At 35.7% G+C, this 25,161-nt stretch overlaps 1 protein-coding gene across 2 annotated transcripts in view; it reads left to right on the top strand.

Moving 5' to 3' along the window:
* LOC114287333 (CLP protease regulatory subunit CLPX1, mitochondrial) overlaps nt 1-7,065 on the top strand; it is a 33,349-nt gene extending 26,284 nt beyond the window's left edge. For both annotated transcript variants that reach the window (XM_082884364.1, XM_082884371.1), the window contains exons 9-15: nt 629-699; nt 793-892; nt 1,119-1,223; nt 1,366-1,428; nt 1,756-1,878; nt 6,585-6,740; nt 6,843-7,065. In XM_082884364.1, the coding sequence (XP_082740490.1) occupies nt 629-699; nt 793-892; nt 1,119-1,223; nt 1,366-1,428; nt 1,756-1,878; nt 6,585-6,740; nt 6,843-6,911 (687 nt within the window). In that variant the 3' untranslated portion in view covers nt 6,912-7,065. The remainder of the gene's footprint in view (nt 1-628; nt 700-792; nt 893-1,118; nt 1,224-1,365; nt 1,429-1,755; nt 1,879-6,584; nt 6,741-6,842) is intronic.
* Nucleotides 7,066-25,161: the final 18,096 nt, after the last annotated feature.

Here is a 25,161-nt window from a genome sequence, read left to right as displayed (position 1 = left end):
AGAGAGAAATTCCATATTTTCCTAAATAATATTTAATCTCAAGTACATTCATAATTTACAACATCTTGGCCCTGTTTGGTAGAGCTGTGGGAAAGTGTTTATAGCTTATGCCTCAACAGCTTATAGCTTATAACTTTCAGCCAGCTTATTCTTAAAGCATCTCCTGCCCCACTCAAAGAATAAGCTGATTTCTGACTTCCAAAAAGCTATAAGCTATAAGCTAAACTAAACACATCAAAATAGCTTAAATTAAGCTGAAAGCTGAAATAAGCTGTAATTAAGCTCTGCCAAACAGACACCTTATCTAAGACAATATATGTGTCCATGATGCGTCCTGATACCTATATCCAATTTTCAGATACATGTCCCAATATCCTAAGGTTTAAATTTATGACAGGCACTCGCACCAGATACTCGTTTCCAAGTCCATGTAACACAATCTTTAGTTCTCTTTTTCAGTAATACTTCCAATTCCAATTTTTTTGCTGTTTCTAATATCTGATTAGGGTTAAATTAAGTCATCAGATAAGTTTTAACCTGATGGCTTTGCTTTGGATGGATCATCTCAGTCTTTCTGCTCTGGCTCATAAATCAGTTTATATATTCCTGGTGTTTATATTTTTCACAGGTTGATACAAAAGATATTCTCTTTATATGTGGGGGTGCCTTCATCAACTTGGAGAAAACTATCTCAGAAAGGTAATTACTAAAAGTAATTTTTTTTGCCTTCTCTACAGTATTAACTCTTTTGAGCTTTACTATAACTTGTAAGATCAATACTTCCAATTTCAGGCGTCAAGATTCTTCTATTGGGTTTGGTGCTCCAGTCCGTGCAAACATGAGGAGCAGTGGCATTACAAGCGCTGTTGTGGCATCATCACTATTGGAAACTGTAAGCTCATTCCAATCTTTTTATTGATTAAATAGCTGCCTGAAAGCCTTCTCTCTTTATGTGTACATATATATTGATATTTACAAGAAGAAAAACAAGTTTTCTTACTCGCATTGTGGAGTGTGAAGATACTTATAGATTTGATATTTACAAAAAGAAAAACCAGTTTTGTCTTACACCGCGAATTATGAAAGATACATTCTGTATGAACTATCATGTTTGGCAGGTTGAGAGCAGCGATCTTATTGCATATGGTTTGATACCTGAATTTGTTGGACGATTTCCCATCCTTGTTAGTTTGTCGGCTCTCACCGAGAACCAACTTGTTCAGGTATTTTTGCAGACATGTGCATTTGTTAGTTGTCTTGTATACCTGGCCTGCTGGTCTGTTTGTTTATTCTTCTTTTTCTTATTTTTAATATGAAATTTAATTGTTTGTCAATCTTAAATAAATGCTCAATAATGTTTTGTAGGTGTTAAGAGAGCCAAAAAATGCCTTGGGGAAGCAATACAAAAAGATGTTTACAATGAACGGAGTAAGTTTTTTTTTTGTCAGGCCTCTCTTCTCCCAAGTCGGTTTGTAGAAATTTAAGTTTAAAAGTTTGACATTGAGTCGCGGATCTGTGGCAATGGGTGTCATTCAATTTTTTTTTCTCCCATGAACGTATAAGTTTTCTTGTCGGGCCTCTCTTCTCCCAAGTCGGTTTGTAGAAAACTAAAGTTCAAAAGTTTGACACTCTGAGTCGCAGATCTGTGGTAATGGGTATCATTCAATTTTTTTTTGCCCCCTGTGGTTCTAGACCGGTATTATTCTTTTATTGACCTGGTAGACAATATGTATGAAATGTTCTTGGATTTACCAGGTGAAGTTGCATTTCACAGAAAATGCATTGAGATTAATTGCTAGGAAAGCAATAACAAAGGATACTGGTGCTCGGGGTCTAAGATCCATCTTGGAGAATATTTTGATGGATGCCATGTATGAGGTATGTCAGACCATTTTTTTATCCACTAATTTTGGTCTATGTACAAGTCAGGAAAGGATGCATATGTGGAAGTTGTAAGTTAACAGATTATCTTGCTTGAACTTGAACAGTTGAACTTAAAAGGGATAGTGATGTGGGTATACATTAAGTTTCCATTAGAAAAATAAATGTCCTTGACAAAGCTTTGATTGAGTCTTGGAACCAAGGTTTCAAGTATGGTTGCGGTTGCTGTAAATTGTAATGGTAACGGTTGCGGCAATTGGAGCCATCAAAATTTTCATTTTTTAAACTACTTTGAAAAAAATTATCGATACATATGTTTTTATTTTAGAATCACATTTGTTGAGATTTAAAATGGTTTTTAGAAGATTTAGGCCTTGTTTGGGATGATCTAAATAAGTGTACTTTTTGACTTTTTATGAAATATGGATTGGGTTTGAAGTGATGTGGTAGAGAGGTGATGTGATTTAAATAAGATGATGTGACTTAAATAGGATAGTGACTTTTTGACTTTTTGTGTTATGCCAAACTTAGCCTTAGTCCTATATTTTTTTGAGCAATGCTATACTTACCATTTGGTTTGACCATTTACATTTACCATTTGATGTGGCACACTCTACCATCATTGATACAATAGATTCCACATACATAACATTAATATCTAAGGGTTGGGGAGCGTGATAAATGAAAATGGTAAAATATAAATAGTCACCATAGCATTTGTCTTCCTTTTTTTTAATTTTTAATTTTAACGTGATCTAATATATATGTACTAAATTATATTGACATTTAATGATTTCATGTATCATAAATTCATGATGCACCACTTTACTCTTATTTTTTTATTAAAAGTTTGGCCTAATAACCTTGAGGTCATGGATTGAAATCTCGAGGCAATCACTTTGTGCATTATACCAAAGGTTAGGTGTGTACTTAATATTTCCCTTTCCAAACACATATTAATGTGTACTAATTGGGCGTTGTTTTTTAATAGGTATAGACTAATAATGTTGTGTTGTGTTTCAAGTTTGCAAGTTACATATGTTCAATAAAAAAATTTGAATATCATTGCAATTGTTAGAATTTCCCATCTTTACCTTCACCTACTCCACTACACACTCCACTTCACCTACCTCCACTTCACCACACACTCCACTTCACCTAACCCACTATCACCTCCACTACACCTACTACCACATTTTCTTCTATATATAGATTGTATAGGAATTGTAATTCATCAATCTTGTAATCAATCAGAATCAATCAATAATACATCAGTTTATTTTACATGGTATCAGAGCAGGTTTAGAATCAAATAATTCTGCTTGACCGGCGGGCGGCAGTCTCGCCTTGGCCGCCCGCCGGATCTCTACACATACCTTCACTCCGCTGCCACAAATTCCATATGAACTCTTCTCTGCCTTACAATGGCTCAATCAACTTACTGAGCTCTAATGATGCCTGACTTGGTGTCGGGGAAAACCCACTTGTCTGTTTGGGGCTTAATCGTGATCCTCTTCACGCCCGGGTATGTCTCAAGCCCATGCATGTCAATTTCATTATCAAAATTCTGAGACCACATCTTCGCTGGGTTAGAACTTGGAAATCCTCCATAAGAGCCTGAAGACAGTTCGCTAACCTAAGCCATGAGCTTACTAGATCAGCCCTGGGACGACACCGTTGCTGGTCCTCGTCCGGAAAACGGCCTCGGAAAGCTCCGTAAACAACACACCTTCACTGTGCGACCGAGCAAAGACTCGGAGGGTGGAGGTGCGGAGGAGGGTATGAGGGTAACGAGGAGCATCATGATACTGAAACCACCGCCGGCTCAGAACGGTTCGCCTCCGGTTTCGCCTGCTGGATCTACGCCATCTCCATCCTCGACTCGCTCTCCATCGTAGGTCCGACCGGCAACCCGTTCCAACAGTCCGTTACATTCGGACCCACATTCTCTGGCGCTGCCGCCGCCGCCGCCATCGGAAACGACCTGCCCTTGGCCACCAGACACAAATTCTGGCTTTGTAGATGAAAATTCTGGTGCAGCCTGAACCTACACACCTCACTGCTACCACACTTTTCCTCTCTCTTTTCCTTTTGCCAGTTTGAACTCACGTGGGTGGTCCTTTTGGCACACGGTTTTGATCAAAACAAGCATCTAGTTTCAAAGGATTAAATATATTATATAAATTTTTTTATTTTAAATTATTCTCCACCCACAAACACAATCATCCTATTCTTCAGCTTTTACTTTTCTTTTCTCTCCCACCAACACATCTTTTCCATCCATTCCCACCACACCTTTTTTTCGTTTTTAATATTTCCACCTTCGCTTCTTTTCTTTCTTTCCTTTTCTTTTTATTTATTTCTTTATTTATTCATCTGTCCCAGCAAAATAAAATAAAATAAAATAAAAATTAAATACATAAATAAATAAATAAAAAAAAAAAAAAACAAAACCAAAACAAAACAAAATACACCCTCTTTTATTCATGGGGGGTTCACCCCGATCCAAATTTTCAAAACCACAAAACAACATTACAAAAAAAAAAAAAAAAAAAAAAAAAAAAAAAAAAAAAAAAAAAAACAAACAAACTTCCACAGGCGGGATTTTTCTTATCTACTCTGCCGCCGGCCTTTTCTTCTTGCCTCCGTCCTGAGCGGCCCTTGACGGTACGGCCTCCGTGTTTTCCACGCCGCCGGGCAAGTTCACTCCCCCATACTCCTCCACTGCAGCATATGGCGGACCTCCAAATCGGAACATCACGGTGGCCTTCCACTTCAGCTCCTTGTTTTCTGCCCTTAGCACGCTTATCTCTGCTCGCGCATCCTTATACATGCGTTGGAGCAGAGCCAGTTGGACGTTTAATTGCTGCACCTCATTTGTTCTACTCTGCAGCCGGTGCGACAAGTTTGTGACCGCCGTCATGGACTCCACACATGCCTTCAACGTATACTGATTGGCCTCCACATCCGACTGCACCGCCATTTTTTGCTCCACCGACCGCATCGGAAAGTTCAACGGAGCAAACACAGAGGTGTTTGGTTGAGGTTCACTGGCCACCGCACCAGTGATTTCTCGTGTAGGCTCGTTCAGTTCTGGAAAGAGCGTGAGCAGGTTCTGGGTAGCTGGACGGGACGAAGAGGCCATGTTTTGGGTTGCTCAGTGTTTCTGCGCAGGGTTTACAGAGTGTTTCAGACTGCCAAAATTCAGAGGTTTCAAACTGGTTTGCACAGCCTCTGCCTCAACCTTGGTTAAATAGCCAGGGCCGATCCGCGCATCGCGCGCCACTTGCCGACAGACGACACTCGGGCACGCAAGCCAAGGCGCCCACGTGCCTCGCCATCATGTCCGGCACACCTTTTGATGAATTGGGCACGCCTTTTGATGGCACGCCTTTTTATGGATTGGGCACGCCTTTTGATGGCACGCCTTTTGAAAAATTGGGCGCACCTTTTGAGGATGCGATTTTTTCAAGGGTCCGACAAGACTCTGTAAACTGTCCCGACATTGATTCCGGTTAGTTCCTTTATGGGTCCGACAAGACTCTGTAAACTGTCCCGACATTGATTCCGGTTAGCTCCTTTATGGGTCCGACAAGACTCTGTAAACTGTCACAACATTGTCTGCTACAACGGTCCGACATGACCCCATAAACTGTCTTCTACATCGGTCCGACATGACCCCGTAAACTGTCCTGCTACAACGGTCCGACATGACCCCGTAAACTGTCTTCTACATCTGACACGACCACACAGTGTCTGCTTCAACGGTCCGACATGACCCCGTAAACTGTCTGCTACAACGGTCTGACACGACCATACCGTGTCTCCTATCCTGTTTTATTTTATTTATCAGTTTATTTTTTCTGTTTTGTAACTCTCTCCAAACTCAAGTTGGTTAGTTTCTCTCCTCCTTGAGTTTGCGGGGGGCTGTTAGAATTTCCCATCTTTACCTTCACCTACTCCACTACACACTCCACTTCACCTACCTCCACTTCACCACACACTCCACTTCACCTAACCCACTATCACCTCCACTACACCTACTACCACATTTTCTTCTATATATAGATTGTATAGGAATTGTAATTCATCAATCTTGTAATCAATCAGAATCAATCAATAATACATCAGTTTATTTTACAGCAATTATTTTATTAAACAAACTAAAATGATATGATCCATGTCTTCAAGTTACACAAGTAACACAACATACAACTTACAAGGTACAACTGCATGTAAAAATTATGTTTAATCTTTAATGTTGAGTGAATAAATAAATAAATAACAGGCTGAAAGAGGAGAAAATGAGCAAAAAATTGGCTTCAAATATAGCAGATGCCGCCACTATTATGTAACAGTTGCAGCCCATTTTTAAACTATGCTTGGAACACTAGAGTTAAATATTTCAATTTTTTTCCGTGTGCTGATTATTTGTAGAAATTGCCAAATTTTGTACACAAAATTAGTAATTTTTTTGAGAGAATTAATATTTATGGAATAAGAACACCTGAAATTGAAATTCAGGAATGTTTTTCTGTGTGAAATTGCTATTCATCACAATCATTTGTGCAAAAACTTTATGATTTAGTCACAATCCACAAATGTTACTGATGTTCTGTTTCTTCACAGTGATTCACTTGTTTGAAGAATATTATCTTTTTATTCTTTTAATAACTGTGATTTTATATTTGAATCTTTTGCAGATTCCAGATGTAAGAACCGGTAATGATATAATAGATGCTGTTGTAGTTGATGAGGAGGCTGTTGGATCAGAGGGACGCGGGTGTGGAGCCAAAATCCTCTATGGGAAGGGTGGATTGGACCGCTATCTTTCACAAAATAAATTAAAAGATATAGAGGTCGAAATCACTCAACCATATATGTATCTTGTCAAATTAGTGTTGTATGCACTGAGTTTCCAATAATTTTTGGGGCAATTGCCCTTCGATGTTGTGTTGCAGATGGGTGCAGAGGTCTCTGATGCGGAATCCGAGGTGGAACCGGAGCTTCCTTCAATTGTTGCTTTGTAACCATTTCCTGAAGGTTTATATTTCTGGTCTCACCCAATGTACAATAATATAAAATTTAAATGAAAAACATTAGTTTAATAGATTAACTATGCAATTATTTGTCTTCTGGTGTTTTCAATTCAATTATGAAGTAACCCAGTCCCATCTGATAAAATGAGACTTCAATTTTTGTCATGGACCTCTATGGGTCACTACTAGTATCTTGCTGATTGTTTGAAACTCTGCTCCTGTCCTATAGGAAAGTAAACTAGTTCAATTTCTATGTGGATATGCTGACTTCATAGAATCAGAATAATATTGTATTATCAACAGTCATTATGCTTTCAATTATTTGTTGAGTTATTTTACGCCAAACTATCCTCAATTATTAGAAAATCCCACTTTTCCCTTCAACTATGAAAATATATCACTTTCATCCTTGCAGATCACCTTTAAAAGGGGTGTACTTGTATCATTTTCATAGTTGAAGGGGTCAATATGGGAGGATATAGTGATATTCATTAATAATTGAGGGATCTTAAGTCACGTTTGTTTGGCGGAGTAGGTTGGATGGAATTATTAGTAAAATGATAGTTAGTGAAGAGATTGTTAATGTGGAGATGGCTAGTGAGGAGATTAAGTAAAAGTGTGTCTGTTTTGATGATAGAGGAAGAGATGGTTAGTGATGGGGTTGTTAAATTATTTTTATATAAAATAAAAAAAGAATTTCTATATTTTAAAAAAAAAATTCTGAAAGAAATATAAAATTTTTTTTACAAACAACAAGCTGCACTTGGGTACCAAAAAAAAAAAAAAAAAATTGTACTTTTCAATCGACCGGATACACTTAATCCCCTTATTATTTTTTTTAATCTTACCAAATCAGCAAATCTAATCCGGTTACTGGGAGGGATTGTTAATACCACTGGACTAACACTCCACTTACAAGAGTGAACCAAATATGATTTCATGGACCCGGGAGGCATCTTAGTCTAATCTCACCCTCCAAACTTTCAAAGAAACGTAATCTTAGTATAATTAACCCTTATTTCTTCAAAGAATTTGTGGAAAAAGTGTATAGTTAAGTGTAGGGTAAATTACACTTGGTACCTTTGCATTTTCACCAAATTTTTACTTTGATCTCTTCACTTTCAATTGTAATAGTTTATTTCTTACACTTCTAAGTCAAGTTTCAATCTCATCTTCTTATTCATCTGGCGTTAATAAAGCTAATGGAAAATGAAAATCAATTGTAACGTTCCAATTTTCTAACCTAAATGATAATACAACAATCATGGCTCTTTCAAGGAAAACCGAATATAAATCCCCAAACTTATATTACATGATACAATAGTTTTTTATGCAACAATATATTAATCCAACAACAAGTAAATAAACAAATATATACTTCCAAGGGTTTACAAGTTTCCAAGGTTTGAGTCTGGTTACATAAAACGATTATTCAAACCTACATATATAGAGTCCTTAGCTTACACATAGAGTCACAGCAAAATGAGAATCTCGTACTCGCAACACATATTTTCTCGCATTTAGTTAGGCGGCATCACAACATCTTTTCCTGCACAAAAATCCCGTAAGGTGAGCATAAAGCCCAATAGGAAATTCTTAACAAAGTATATACATTTTATACAAGTCTCAAGAGATAGAATGTACATGCCATGTTATGTCTGTTTTGAAGATAAATCACATTTTCATCTTTTGAAAAACATCATGCTCAATGATGTTATGCAATTTCAATTGTTCAAAATTTAACAATTTATTTCAAGGGCGGTAAATACGACTCTGGTAATCCTTAGGTCGGTGTCTGCAAGTAGACCATACAAGTACTACCAATTTGTCATTTTTATCGGTATTAACCGGAAGGCTCGACACCTATTCGCGCGTTTTCGGTCTTTCACCCCGGACTCTCAGGCCAACTTATTCAATATCATCTACACTACCTATCAAGGCTTACTAATGCATTTATCCCAAAACCATTCCATGAAAGCTTATTTCTCAACATTATTTTCTCAATGCAAGTTTTCAAATCAACTTTCAAAGTTTAATGTAATTAAATGATTGATATGCCAATAACACAAGATGAATATAAATACTGTTATTCCAATTCATCATCCAAGGAATAAGACAATTCCCTCTTCTCAAGTATCATCAACAATTAGTCATTTCAAAACTATTTTAACGTTTTGAACAATAATTTTCAAAATGAACAACAATTCTCATATTCCCTAAAATTCATCATTTATATAAATATAAATAAGAAAATTTTCAAACGTCCATTTATTTTGACACACAAAATAAATATAACAATATCATTCATGGATTTTCAGTCTCTAAAAAAAAATCTCCAAATTCTAGGTTTTCTTACCAAAACTATAAAACTCAAATCTTTTGAAAGAAAACTTTCCAAAATCATATTTTTTTCAGTCAATGAAAATCAAAACTCATAAGATAATTTTAAAAGAACAAAAGACAATCCCACTTTCAAAATCGCTCAACTTCTTGAATCAACAATTAGTTTTCAAAGCTATCGAAAGATGATTTCGAAAATCATATAGATCTTGCAAAAATATATATATGACTCTAAGAAAATCCTTATCTCAAGTTTTGAAGAAGAAATGAGATGAAACCCCAAAATTTACAATGTCGAAACTCGATCACCATAGCACACAACGAAGCCCTCAAGAAGTTACATAGCTTTGATGAAGAACTTTGGTCTAACTCCCAACGGATTTGGAGGAATCAAAGTGAGAAGATGACTTCTAGAGAGAGAAGCTCTAGATCTGAAAATTTTGGAGAGTTTTAGAGAGAGAGAGAGAGAGAACTGAAAAAGTGATCTGAAATCTCCCCTTACGGACTAATATAACATGGTCCGCTTGAGCGTGAAATACACTTTCCCGTAAGCAATTTCGAATGCATTTTGTATTTTTGCTTTCGGCGAGCTGTCCGAGCAACTGGACCCCCGTACGTTGACCGAGTCAAAATCGGGATCACTACAGCCTCCCCTTTTAAAGAATTTTGTTCCTGAAATTTCAAATCAAACTACCCAAACAAAGGGGGTTTCTAGCGATCAAAACCACGCTATTTCATTTTAAAATTACAATATTAACTCTCAACCAATATATATATATATATATATATTTTTTAATTTCCACCATGGTTATCTCATTAACAACAACCGTCCACATCAACCTAACACATGAAACAAAGAAATGACAATCCGTAACTACTTCATGGTTAATATAACAACATACATAACAACATGTGGTCAACAATTTTAACACATTTCCCTCAAACACTAGGGAATATTACAAGGAAAAACAATTTAAGCATTTTCAAACAAATCCGAATACTTAGAGCGGACTTCCGCCTCCCGTTCCCACGTTGCTTCTGCAACTAGGGGTGTGCATAATACCGCCGAAACCGTCAAAACCGCACCGAACCGCACCGCCAAGGCAAATTCGTTATTATTTGTCAATCGAACCGCCGGTTTTTGGTAAGAAAAATGGCAAATTCTAGTGACACTTTCATCAATCCGCCGGTTTCTATTTTTCTTCCAAACCGCACCGCACCGACCCGCACCGCTATTAAATCATGTTTTATAGGATTCTAAAAATTCTTTTTGTAGCTTCCACAGATGCTTGTAATGAACTGATGGCATAGTCGTTGATATTATCATGTTGTTGCTACACTTGCTGCATCAGAAGAAACCTTCGCAAGATGCTTAACATCATGATATCTCTCGTCTTTTTTTTACTCTTTGATTTAAGTTTTGTAATTTGAATTATATTTTTTATAAACCGCCAATCCGCCCGAACCGCCAAGGCAAATCCGCCATTATTTGCCAACTGAACCGCCGGTTTTTGATAAGGAAAATGACAAATTCTAGTGACACTTTTATCAATCCGCCACCCGCCATACGGTTTCTATTTTTCTCTAAAACCGCACCGACCCGCACCGCGCACACCCCTATCTGCAACCCCATGGTGTCTCTACAACATCTTTACCAACGGTATAGTTTTTCCCTGTAACACTTGCTCTCGGGTATCTAATATTTGAACCGGTCGTTCTTCATAAGAGGCATCCTCATCTACTTCCAAGTCAACCCAATCAAGCACATGAAAAGGGTCCGGTTCATACTTCCTAAGCATAGCTACATGAAACACGTTGTGAATTCCCGAAAGTTGTGGCGGTAAAGCTAACCGGTATGTCACTTCCCCAATTCACTCTAAGATCTCAAAAGGCCCAATGAACCTTGGAGATAATCTGCTACTCTTACAAAATCTCATCAAACCCCGCCTTGGTGAGATTTTTAGAAACACATGGTCACCAACTTCAAAAGATAAATGTCGTCTCCTCTTATCGGCATAACTCTTTTGTCGGCTTTAGGCCGTAGCTAACCTCTTTTGTCGACCCCCGTAAGTTGACCGGGTCAAAATCGGGATCGCTACATCAATCGACTAAAGTGAGATTTTGGTAAAAATGTGAGGATTAAAGTGAGATTTTAGTGAAGTGCATAGGTGTTAATGAGATAAAATGTCACATATGCTGCAAATGAAAAATTCCACCCACTTTGTTAATGGTGAATGAATGGAATGGTGAAATTGAAACTTGATTTAAAATGTGAAGGGTTGATTATTACAATTGAAAGTGAATTGATCAATATGAGATTTTGGTAAAAGTGCCAGTGTACTAAGTATAATTTAGCCTTAAATGTGCGGTTTAAAGTGATATAATTTTATAATTAAGGGTTTAAATGTATGGTTTATTATTTAATAAAAAATAAATAATATTCAGTGAAAATTGAGGGACCATTTGTATAATTAATTTGAAATAAAATATACATTTAATAAAAATTTTAGTCTCTCAAAGAATGCGTCTTGTGTTATTTTGGTTCTAATGTTTCAAATGTGTCAATTTGACATCAAATGTATTAGTTTTGTTACTAAATGGTCCCTACTTCTGTTGTCGTCTACAATTAATAACAAAAGTAAGGGTGTTTTTGTCACAAAGTATGTGATTTATTTTAATTTGGTATCCGATGTTTTCAATTGTGTCAATTTAGTCTTCAGTTGTTTGAGAAATGCTAGATTAGTATATTTTTTGGTTTTTTACGAAAAAATATGAAATGTGGGTTATGGTTAAAGTGATATGATAAAGAGATGATGTGACCTGAATAATAAGTGATATGATCTAAATATGATAATATGCTAAATAGACATGTGTTATTTTAGCACATGTCAAACAACCAGTCATAGGTGTTTGACAAAAATACCTTTTTGTTATCAATTGTAAACGAAAATAGAGGTATAAACTATTTATTGACAAAATTAATAAGTAGGGACCAAATTGACATATTTAAAATATTGAGTACTAAATGTCACAAAATATATATTTTGGGACTATTTGTGTAACTAATCCCTAAAATATATTTTTAAAAATCCAAAATAAAAGTAGAATTGAATAAAGTAAGAGTATGACAATAGTAAAAAGAATTGGGTCAGGATAGGATTAGGGGTGATAAATGAGCTGAACAATTAATTATATAAGTTTGATTTGAAAATTTTAACGAGTTTTAAAATTTGTTCAAGCATGTTCGTTAAATTTTCGAGCTGAACTTAAATAGTTTGGTATTTTTATATAGTTTTAAACTTATTGAATCGAGTTGAACAAACAATATGACCTTGATTTAAAAAATTTAGATCATCCCAACCCAAACTCAACCTATATTTCACAAAAAGTCAAAAAGTACACTTATTTAGATCATCCTAAACAAACCCTAAAAATTAAATAATATTCAATGAAAATTGAGGGACCGTTTGTAAAATTAATTTGAAATAAAATATACAGTTAATAAAATTTTTGGTCTCTCAAAGAATGCATCTTGTGTTTTTTTGGTTATGATGTTTCAAATGTGTCAATTTCACACAAAATGTATTAGTTTTGTTATGTGATTTATTTTATTTTTGGTCTCCGATGTTTTCAATCGTGTCAATTTAATCTTCAGTTGTTTGAGAAATGCTAGATTAGTATACTTTTTGATTTTTTACGAAAAATATAAAATATGGGTTATGGTTGAAGTGATATTATAGAGAGGTGATGTGACCCAAATAAGAAGTGATGTGATCTAGATAAGATAATGGGCTAAATAAATATGTGTTATTTTAGCACATGTCAAACAACCTGTCATAAGTAGTTTGACAAAAATACTTTTTTGTTATCAATTGTAAACGAAAATAGAGGTATGAACTATTTATTGACAAAACCAAATTGACATATTTAAAATATTGAGTACTAAATGTCACAAAATATATATTTTGAGACTATTTGTGTAACTAATCCCTAAAATATATTTTAAAAAATTCAAAATAAAAATAGAATTGAATAAAGTAAGAGTATGACAATAGTAAAAAGAATTGGGTCAGGATAGGATTAGGGGTGATAAATGAGCTGAACAATTAATTATATAAGTTTGATTTGAAAATTTTAACGAGTTTTAAAATTTGTTCAAGCATGCTCGTTAAATTTTTGAGCTGAACTTAAATAGTTTGGTATTTTTATTTAGTTTTAAATTTATTGAATCGAGTTGAACGAACAATATGACCTTGATTTAAAAATTTTAACAAGTTTTAAAATATATTTAAGATTGACTTATTTATTTAACAAATTAATCTTGAACGAATTTTTAACAAATTAAATAGGAGTCGAATTCAAACAGTTTGATTGAATGCAATGATGCTAGACACAATGCAATTGGGGGTCCAATGTGGGATTGTGATACATCATTAGAGATACAGCCCCAAGTTGGCATCTCATTTTGGTTGGTTCATCCTGTGTTTACAGAAATTACTGCCCTATCAAACCACCTAGAAAATGTTTTATGTATGCAAAATTATGCATACTCTGATTTGTGTCTATCAAATATGTTTGTGGGCTCATTTTACTTGTTTTGATTTGATCATGGAATTAATGCACATTTCAATCTCTCTCAATAATTGTTGTAGATTGCAAAATGCTTTGCAATTTTGCACAATTATTGAATTCAATCATTGTGTTGAATTGTTTTTTTCTACAAATGACAGCAGTGTAATTTAGGGGTGCCAGAAAATATTAAATGACATTTTTATATCAAAATTTAATCCAAATAATACTAGGCGAATGTGTTGATGATCTTTTTATCTCGATGAAAAAGGTGAGTTTAATAATAATAATAAATGCCAACGCAAAAAATGTGTCAGAGTGCATGTTCGGGCGATCTCTCTCCTTTCTTCTGGCTTTCGGTTATTAGACCATACGTCCTCTTTCATACACAACAATACTACACGCTCCGAAAAAACAAGCACAAGCACACGACTCCACCCACTTGTGATTGATTAAAATAAATAAATAAATAAATAAATAAAAAAAATACATGATTGATCCACGTCATTTTAAAGTTATAAGAGTCCTAAACATGTTTGATACATCCCAATGGATCCTAATGCCTTCAATAGACCCAAGATAGATTCAAGGAAAAATTACATCGATAGTCCTTATATTTTTAATTAGCTCAATTTTGATTCATAATTTTAAATTTTGTGTCAATTTGATCTAATTAGTAATGTTGTTAGTGTTTTTGACGAAAAATGATTATTGAATTGATTGAGATTAACTCACTAGTGGGATTTAATATGATACAACTAAATGGGAACGAGTAGTAAGTGTGATTTAAATGAATAGTAAATCAAGTCCAATTGAGTAGTGTTAAGCAGTAATAAAGTGGAGTTTGATTGTGTGGTAAATTAAGTCTCATTAAGTAATAAACAGTGTTTAATTGGATAGTAAGTTAAGTTTGATGGAGTATTAAGTAAACAATTAACGAGTAGTAAGTAGAGTATCAACAGCAATAAGTGGCGTCTTATTAAATAATAAGTAGGGTTTAATTTAGTGGTAAGTAGAATTTTATTGAGTAGTAAGTGCACTGTAATGAAATAGTAAATGGAAACTCATTGAGTAGTAAGTGAAACCAAATTTGAGTAAATATTGGAGTCTATTAAAGTAGTAAGTGGCAGCTCATTAAGTAATAAGTGAAACCAAAATTGAGTAGAAAGTGAAGTGTGATAAAATAGTTAGTGGAAACTTATTGAATAGTAAGTAAAGACTACTGAAATGATAGCACATTGCTTAATCTTCAAGTAAGTTATGAGTAATATTTTGCGGTTATGTTATAAAATTACTTCTTTAGTTTGATTTGGTTTTAAGATTTTTATAATTTCATTCTAAATTTGAAAAATCTGTAAGTAATTGTTTGGTCATAAGTTTATTCTTAAACAAATCAAATTAAATCATGCTCACTCCTAATAAAGAAGTTTACTAATATGACTCTAATTACCATTTGTTGCGAGTTAATTTATTACTAAATACAATTAATCTTATAAGTTTGATATAATTATACTCATAATCAATAGCACAACAAGTTATAATCAAAGATCACAAAGTTCATTACTGAGAGGGAGCTTTTATGAGCATTGGGGTCGAGCTAGGCCCAGGCGTAGTAATAGGTTGTTCTATGGGCCACAGTGGAAACGGCTTAGCGAGTGGACCTTAGTGTTAGCTCGGTCCAAATATGGTTACAGTCACCACGGTCGGAGTGATGATAATTAACTCAGTCATAGTATTCGAAGCCGAGGTATTTGGGCTTCTTATGGTGGACCTTGCTCTTGTTAGCTTGGTCAAAGCTTGCTGTAGTTAACTTGGTCTCAACAGACAAAACCGAGGTACAAGTGAACAAAGAGCCGAGCTATGTGTTGCATGTGAAGGCGTTGGATTAAGTATGACAAAGGGCTAGTGTTAGCTCGGTCATACTGTCATCTAACCGAGGTAAAACCATCTCACTTGATTTAAGTAGTGAGGGGGGTGTTGAAGGATAAACATTATCTTTCAGGTGTGTGATTCCTAGGAGGACTCTACATGGAGGAATAAGAGTCCTAATAGGATTGTGCCAGGAAAAAACTATAAAAGCTCACAACATAAACTATGTAGAGGTAACACAACATTGATTCTCGAATACACAGAGCTTTTGTTTATTTATCTATTTTGTTGACTTAGGCATCAGAGAGGTATCCGGCATACACAAGCTGGCTAGCTCACGTTTGTGTTTTCAGGGAGTAAAGTGACGACGTTTGGAGGAGTGCAGACTTGATCAATAGGATTATACGAGAACATTATTTCGTGCTCGTACAATTGGCACCGTCTGTGGGAATTCCACAAAGAACAAAACCTTTTGATCAAGCTTTCCTCTCTAGTTGGAAGCAATGGCGCAAAATGAAGACTTACCGCAATCAGCCATTGATGGGCAAACCTCGGAGGGGGGTGGGAGGTGTAAAGGTTATCCCTCCTATGGCGGATTTAGAACCCCAGTGACAGAACCCCCGGAGGGATGCAAGGGGGAGACGGGGCGGCAGCCCCCATTGCTCTCAAAGTCCTGATAGACAGAGGCGGAGGCTAGATCCTCAAGTTCTGGAGGATTGCGCAAGGGACCAAGACGAGTTGATACGAAGGATGGCGGCGGACATGGAGTCAATGAAATGCCAGATAAAGGGAAAATGAGTGGCGACAAGAGAGGAGCGCAAAGGCAACACGCCCCTTCGTCGCTTTGAAGATCGTGACAGGCATACCACACCATCGCAAGCAGAAAGTAGGAGCCTTAGAACAGGCGACACTCAATCGAGGACCTCCAAGACTCGTTACTCTAGGTCTGAGAGAACGAGAATTGAGAGGTCGTATACCGAGGGAAGCACCTATTGGCCCTGGCACACGCACCAGACGTCATCTAGGCACACGGAGCTGCCTAAATCATCTAACTTGCAAATTGTGCTTGAAAAAAAGGCCCGGTGGAAGGAGGACACCAGGGCTCGCGACCTGCGTAGAATTTCAGCCCTTCAGCGGTTGGCCCCTCGGACGCATGGGAGCGTCAAGGTAGGAATGCCAATGCTGCGCCTTGCTTACGAACCTGCAGACAAAGTATTAGCGAGGTTACAGAGCTCGTCGTTCGTTCCGGCAATTGAGAACGCACCACTACCCTCACGCTTCTACTGGCCCAAATTCACCACTTATAAGGGGAAGTCCGACCCCTACATACACCTGAGCCACTTCTGCCAGGTTATGGCAGTATACCGGCAAAACGAAGCTTTAATGTGCATCCTATTTCCATCCAGCCTTGGTGACCTAGGTTTAACTTGGTTTGAAAGGCTACCAGAGGGGGCAGCATTGCCTCATAGGCGCAGCTGGCAGAAACGTTCGTGACTAGATTCAGGACGAACACCAAGACACCAGTGGAGATCGACCAGCTACTCTCTATTGACATGGGCGAAAAAGAGACGTTGAGGTCTTACAACAATCGCTACTGGGAAACCTTCAACCAGATTGGGGATTGCCCTACGAACCTCGCCATTGCGCAATACAAATGGGCCTGCCAGTCGGTAACAAATTGAGGGACTCAATTACTATGACGCCACCCATCATGATGAAGCCCTTAATGGAGAGAGTGCACCAACATGTTCGCGTGGAGGAAGATAGCGCCCGTGCTAAGGCAAAATCCGGCACAACAGCAATGCCAGATAAAAAGACTACAGTAAAAGTCAACACGGTAGAGCAACCTAACAGGAATGGGCGAGGCAGGCGGGCCAAGTGAACAAAGAGCCGAGCTATGTGTTGCATGTGAAGGCGCTAGATTAAGTATGACAAAGGGCTAGTGTTAGCTCGGTCATACTGTCATCCAACCGAGGTAAAACCATCTCACTTGGTTTAAGCAGTGAGGGGGGTGTGGAAGGATAAACATTATCTTTCAGGAGTGTGATTCCTAGGAGGACTCTACATGGAGGAATAAAAGTCCTACTAGGATTGTGCCAGACAAAAACTATAAAAGCTCACAGCATAACATATGTAGAGGTAACACAACTTTGATTCTCGAATACACAGAGCTTTTGTCTATTTGTCTATTTTGCTGACTTAGGCATCGGAGAGGTATCCGGCCCACACCCGCCGGCTAGCTCACGTTTGTGTTTTCAGGGAGTAAAGCGACGATATTTGGAGGAGCGTAGACTTGATCAATAAGATTATACGAGAACATTATTTCGTACTCGTACAATTACTATACATATAGTACATATCAAAAAAAGAATGTGTATTATAAATTTTCTCTATAAACACAAGAATACATACGAATGTGTATATATTTCAATATTAAATAAATAACATCATTTTTTTTTATTCATGTAACTAACAAAATACTATTGAGATATTAGCTAAATTTTATTTAAATTAATAAATTTTGAAGAAAGTTCAATAGAATTATGTTAAATTTTATGATACTTAATATACTTTTTAAATTTTAAAAAAGATTTGTCTAATTTTTTGATATAAATAATTTAATGTGAAACATTATATAAACGTCATACTATTGAAAAATTATTTTTTGATTAAGGAGTGCCACTTAGCCATATCTGTTATCAATCACAAATCACCATATGTTATTTCCAATCACCTAATACAGAATTATAGACCCCACCTCTTTCACTAATCATAACACATTTGAAATATCACATTAACTATGTTCCATGAGTACCAAATAACTTTCTCACACCACTGTTAGTTATTAAAAAAAAAAAAAAAGTCACATCACATCACTGATAAAACCGGTGACTCCTGGTGACCTATCCCTTTTTTTTTATTAGAAAACTCCTTTTTGGTATCATACATGAAAACGTCTTTCATGTATTGTAGTTGAACCCAATTAACCAACACAAAATTTATCTTTCTACCAGGCGAAGTGTTGGTCCATTTCTCTCTACTGTAGATAGAAGTTTTCGGTATGGAATAGCGGTGCATTCCTTCACATTTTCGCCATGGCTTCATCATCCAGGTCTAATTTCATCCCATGAGATCATGGACATTGGAGAGCCGGTTTCATAGGCGAGAGATTTGCTATGAAGAAGTTATGTGAAGTCGCTTATATAAAGTCGGCTTTTAGTGCTGTGTTGCGCAAGATGGCAAATTGTCATAGGTTTTGTTATGTTTTGATGTTGCAAATGTCAAGGGTTGGAGTATTTATTTTATTTTCTTCTCTTTGAAGTTTGTAAGCGTGCAAGTTTTAGTCTCCATTTTAGGTTTGTGGTGGTGGGTCACTCTTTGCTTCTTTGTAGGTTTGTTTTCCTTTATTTCAGTTGTATTACTCTTAGCCTGTACTTCTTTTTCACTATGGAATGAGTTCGATTAAAAAAATAAAAAAAGAGAAAAGAAAAGAAAAAGGAGGGAAAAAGTAACTGATTGAGTGAAAACTATTAACTTAGTTAGGCGATTCAAGAGGGGAGTGAATTAAGTTTTTAAATAAATTGTTAAATTAAAATTTAAATCAAATAATAAATAAATGAAAATGCACAATAATATAAAATAGAGTAATGAAATAAAATAAACAAAGGAAAGAGAAAACAAACTCAGCGATTTATAGTGGTTCGGCATAACCGGAATTTACGTTCACTCCTCAAGTTCCTCCTTGAGAATTCTCTACTATTCTTGAAATAATAACTACATCACTAGTTTCACGAGTACTACTGAACTTTTAGAACAAGTGACCAATCCCAATCACTCTAACCAACTAGTTTAGAAGCCGGTGTCTAGTTACACCTCACCAAGTGATTTTATTCCAAAAATCACTCACAAAAACTCTCACCCCCCTCCCCCCCCAAGAATAATAAGAGGATACAAAACCTTTTTACAATTTTGCTCAAACTTTCAACAATTTTTCTCTCAAAAGAAATAATAAATCACTAAAAGAACACAACACAATATTTGAGAATACTTCGATATCACATAATTTTCTCTTTTTCACTTCTTATTTTTCTCTAAGCAAAATACTTCTTTTATAACCAAAAATATATCCGTTGGAAAAGAGAGACGCTCCACGCACGACTGACATATCCATTGAAGAAGGGAGACACTCCTCTTTTAACAACTCAATCACGTGGAGAAGCTTCATGCAGAGAAGACAATTTTTTGCAGCTCGGGCACGCCGCTATAGCTTTACCTCTTTCAAATTTATAGGGAGAAGTTTGAAATTATAGGCCAAAGCTCGCTTCCAATGAATAGTAAAATTTTAAATTATAGGCCAAAGGTCACTCTCGATTAATAGTGAAATACTATTTGCACAATAACTTTTCTATTAAAATATATGATGCACAGAAAATTCTATTCAAATAATATTTTTGAACGCATCATATATATACAAGCATGTAGCAAAACAGATAATATTTTGTGTTAAACGATATAAAATATGTATCATATAAAATCATAATATATCTAATGTATTTTAGAAATCATCAAAATCAAACAATATGATTAAGAATCTCTCCCTTTTTTTATGAAGGCAATACATGCATAAACTTGACACAAAATTTTACATGAATAAATACAATATGAAAATATTCAACAATAATAATATAGGCATTTATTTGCATTTTCTACCCCTTTGTGATAGATTCTTTGTCAAAAAATTCATATATAAATCATATTGCTTCTCCCTCTTGGACATATTCAAGATAAAATATTGATATACGAATTATTTATAGAGAACGAGAATTTTCAGCACCCAAAATGAAAATCATATGCACAATTTTTTAGGGATATAACAAATAATCTGATTTGACAAAAAATGTAATAATTTTTCTTATTTATCTCTCGTCGGCAAAAAAAATATGATGCAATGGCGCCGAAGATATTGACTAACAAAAGATTTGAGTAGATATGCATTAATTATTGTACCAATGGTGTGCATTAAAAATGACAAAGATGATGCGCAAAGATACTAATCCTTCAAGTGTTCCTAGTAAAAAAGAAATCAATTTGTTCACAATCATGTCATTCCTTACCTTGTCTATCAATGATTTTGGCTTAAATGAGGTGCCTGAGATTCAGGCAAATGAAGAGTTATCCATAGTGCATTCACACGCTATTCTAGTAATTGAGAGTCCTAGTATATTTGGTAATCGTAATGATACTGAGGCTATTAATAATGCTATGACTCTTAGTACTCAGACAATGACTGTGGTTCCCAATATGGCTCATTGACTTCAAGTAAGAATCCAAAAGAATCATCGATTAAAAGAAGTGGTGATCTATTTAAAACAACAATTTGCTAAAACTCGTCAGGCGAAGATAAGTCTAGACTGAAAAAATTTACAGTTGGAGAATGCGGTGCAATATTATGAAACCATTATAATGTCAAGACTCACAGAGATAAAAAAAATAAGGAGGTTCATGTTCAGGAGGCTCATGAAAAGCTATTGAAAGAAGTTAAGCGCAAAAAATTTGTGAAGCCTACTTAGAACTCACATGTAATCTAAAAATATTTTCTCATCTGAAATAAAAATGCAAGCATTTATTTTTTCCTCTTTGTCAAAAACTTCTCCTCATTTGACATAATTTTTTTTTTTTTTTGGGTGCACATAAGAAGTAAGATAAAAAATTTCATTTGATAATATTATAAACTCCCCCTGAAGTTATGCATATAATCAGAATATAAAATTCCCCCTAAGAATGTGCTTCTTTGCCTATTTCAATCTCAAAATATCACATAATTAAAGTCTCCCCCTAAAGTAATGCACAAAGAAATTATACATATTACATAAATTTAAAGAAATAAATTACCAATTTATAATACCAAAGGTCATAAAGATCCGGCAAAACACAACTATAGCGAGTGCATTAGTGAAAAAATAGAAAAAAAATAAAAATGAAACCAATTATTTCATACCAGGTAGAAGCAGTTGGTATAAAAGAAAAAAAAACGTTTGTAGCAAAAACAACCATAAAGAAATATTACACATTGCAAAAAAAAAATTTAACATTTTAATAGGGAAACGATACTGGTAGATGTGAGGGTCGATGACGATGATGAAGATCTGTGGCGATGGTGAGAATCAGAGATAATGGTGAAAATCTGTGATGGATTTTGTGTGGATCGAAGATGGATTTGGATGGACGATGGTGGTGATGGAGGTAGTATCAAAGAATGGGAGGAAGTGAGAACAAATGAGAGAGAGAGAGAGAGAGTTTATAAAGAAAATAATCACATAAAAAAGTTGGAGTTTATTTTTACTTTAAGATTACTACTACTCCATTTCTATTGTGACTTAAAAAAAATATTAATACAAGTAATTCATATTCATGCATTTTATAAGATGTAATCATATTAAGTCATGCATTTGACAAGAAGTGCACAATTGAAATTTCAGATTTTTCAAAATACAGAATATAGCCAAAATCAACAAGATAACCGATGGGAATGGCCCAGAAAAGAGAGAGGGAGAGAGAGTTAGGACTTTTGTAGCGATCATAATTTTCTTTAGTCATTATTTATTATTATTATTATCTTATTTTATTTTTGGCTCCATTAATTGCGTGATTACATGAGAATTTAATGTGTTATTTAGTTAATTTAATGTGATAATTAATTAATTTCAAGTGTTATTTAATTATATATAATAAATCAAAATATTTAAATATTTATATTTGTTATAGATATATATAAAAAAAGAGGTGTTATATATATATATATATATATTTAATCCTATATTTATATTTATATATATTATAATTATATTGTATTATATATTACAACAATGATTCATGCCCCTTTTCCTCCCATCCCCTTTGACTCCCTCTCTCTCTCATTGGTTACATTTTCTTTTTTTTTCTGCTCCTCCAATTACCACCTGCCACGTGGCAAATGGGGGGTGAGGGAGTGACCCCAAAAGGGGGTCTCAAGTATTATTCTATATATTATAATAGTTGATTAAATTCTAATAGGATTAGATTTTAATATAATATAATATGTAATCAACTAGGTTTAGAGTTGATAAGAAAAAAAAGAAGACAAAAAAAAAAAAAAAGAGAGGGGAAGCCGTCGGAACGAGAGAGAGAGAGAGAGATTGATTGAGATCAAGAGTTGATAAGAAAAAAGAGAAGACAAAAAAAAAAAAAAAAAAAGAGAGGGCAAGCCGTCGGAAAGAGAGAGAGAGACAGATTGATTGAGATCAAGAGTTGATAAGAAAAAAAAGAAGACAAAAAAAAAAAAAGAGAGAGGGCAAACCGTCGGAAAGAGAGAGAGAGATAGATTGATTGAGATCAAGAGTTGATAAGAAAAAAAAGAAGACAAAAAAAAAAAAAGAGAGAGGGCAAGCCGTCGGAAAAAGAGAGAGAGAGAGAGAGATTGATTGAGATCAAGAGTTGATAAGAAAAAAAAAGAAGACAAAAAAAAAAAAAAAAAGAGAGGGCAAGCCGTCGGAAAGAGAGAGAGAGAGAGATTGATTGAGATCAAGAAGAAAGCCACGGGAAGAAAAGAAAAAAAAAGGGAGACAACGGAGAGAGACAGAGGAGAGGAAAAAATAAAAGGATAGGTGCCGTTTGGTAACACTTACGTTTTCAGTTTTCTATTTATATTTACAAAAATTTAAAAAACTCAAATAAAAACTTGTTTGGTAAAATTTTTGATTTATAAATCAGTGGTCTCAGTTTATAAATTTGGCCAAAAAATGAAAACACAAAAAATGTGTTTCCATTTTGTGTTTTGAGTTTTTTTTTTTACCACCCAACACTAGCCACCACCCGCCACCATTTTCCACCACCGTCTTCCGCCACCCCCACCCACCCCCACCACCACCTACCACCACCACTCACTACCCACCAGCCACCACCCGTCACCACCACCACCCACCATCCATTTATCATCTACCCGCCACCACCCGCCACCACCACTCACCACCCACCTGCCATTACTATCCACCACCTGCCACCCATCACCACCACCCACCTGCCACCCACCCATCACTACCACCCACCACCCACCTGCCACCACCACCTACCACCCATCACCACCACCCACCACCTACCACCACCACCACTACCATCACCCACCACCCACCACCCATTTGCTACCACCCATCACCCGCCACTGTCACCCACCCACCCACTATCACCACCCACCGCCACCCACCTGCCACCACCACCCACCACCCACCACCCACTCGCTACCACCCTCCACCGTCACCCACCCACCCACCCACCACCACCACCACCACCGGCCATCTACCCGCCAACACCACCACCGGCCACCACCCGCCATCCGCCACCCAACTGCCACCACCACCCGCCACCACCACCACCACCCACCTGTTACCACTACCAGCTATCCACTGCCCACTGTCACCATTTTCCACCACCGTCGTCCGCCGCCACTTGACATTTCTCACTCTTTTTTATATTTTTAAAATTTTTTAAACATTTTGTCAATTACCAAACGCGTTTGTAGTTTATGTTTTTTTAAAAATAAGCAAAAAATAAACAAAAGCCAGTTTATAAAATTTTTGTAAATATAAACTGAAAACGTAAACGTTACCAAACACACCCTTAGAGTTTTGTTTTGGTGATTCCTTTAGTTCTTTAAATATTTTATTGATCTTCAAAATAATTGTGAGTACAAAACTCACTTCTCTTGATTTATGTTTAATTCTTGTTTTTATTTATTTATTTTTATTTATTTGATATTAGTTTGATTTTGTATTTACATAAAGATGATAGATTAATTTTAATTATTTTGACTAGTGGTGTATGTAAAGTTTAGGGTTCTTAGATAATTGATTGATTTTAATTATTTTGTTTAATTGTGTATGTAAGGTTTAGGGTTTTTAGTTGATTGATTGATTTTAATTATTTTGATTAGTTGTGTATGTCAGATTTACGGTTTTTATATGAATTTATTTTATGGTTGTAATCACCCTCATGATTATATAAAACTAAAATTAATATGGTCATATGAAATTAAAATTAATTAGGAACCCATAGATAAATTCCTTATACTCCATCATGATTTTATGGATTGCTATTTTATTTGAGTGATGATGAGAAAAAGTGTATAATAAAAAACAAGTGAGGATTATGAGATTTATTTGAATGCCTTAGGCTTGGCATTGTTATGTTTATTCTCATGAGTGAGATGTTTTGTATATATATATTGTTGCATCGTTCTCATGAGTAGACGAGTGCTTTGATTTACGTACGCACGTATATGCTAACCATCCGGGGAGTGTGAGTCAAACTCGGGACGATATCCCCGTGTAAGTTTGGCTTCGAAGCTGTGTTAAGTATACAGGAGGCACACGGGATATATGTGTAGGCCAGAAGTGGAGGGCCGAAGTGGTGGAGTTAAGGTACAAAGAAT

Source organism: Camellia sinensis, chromosome 1 (assembly GCF_055761805.1).
Source record: "Camellia sinensis isolate YWXY chromosome 1, ASM5576180v1, whole genome shotgun sequence".
Classification (NCBI taxonomy): Eukaryota; Viridiplantae; Streptophyta; class Magnoliopsida; order Ericales; family Theaceae; genus Camellia; species Camellia sinensis.
Note: the sequence above shows the minus strand (reverse complement) of the source record. Positions and strands in the feature narration are given on the sequence as shown.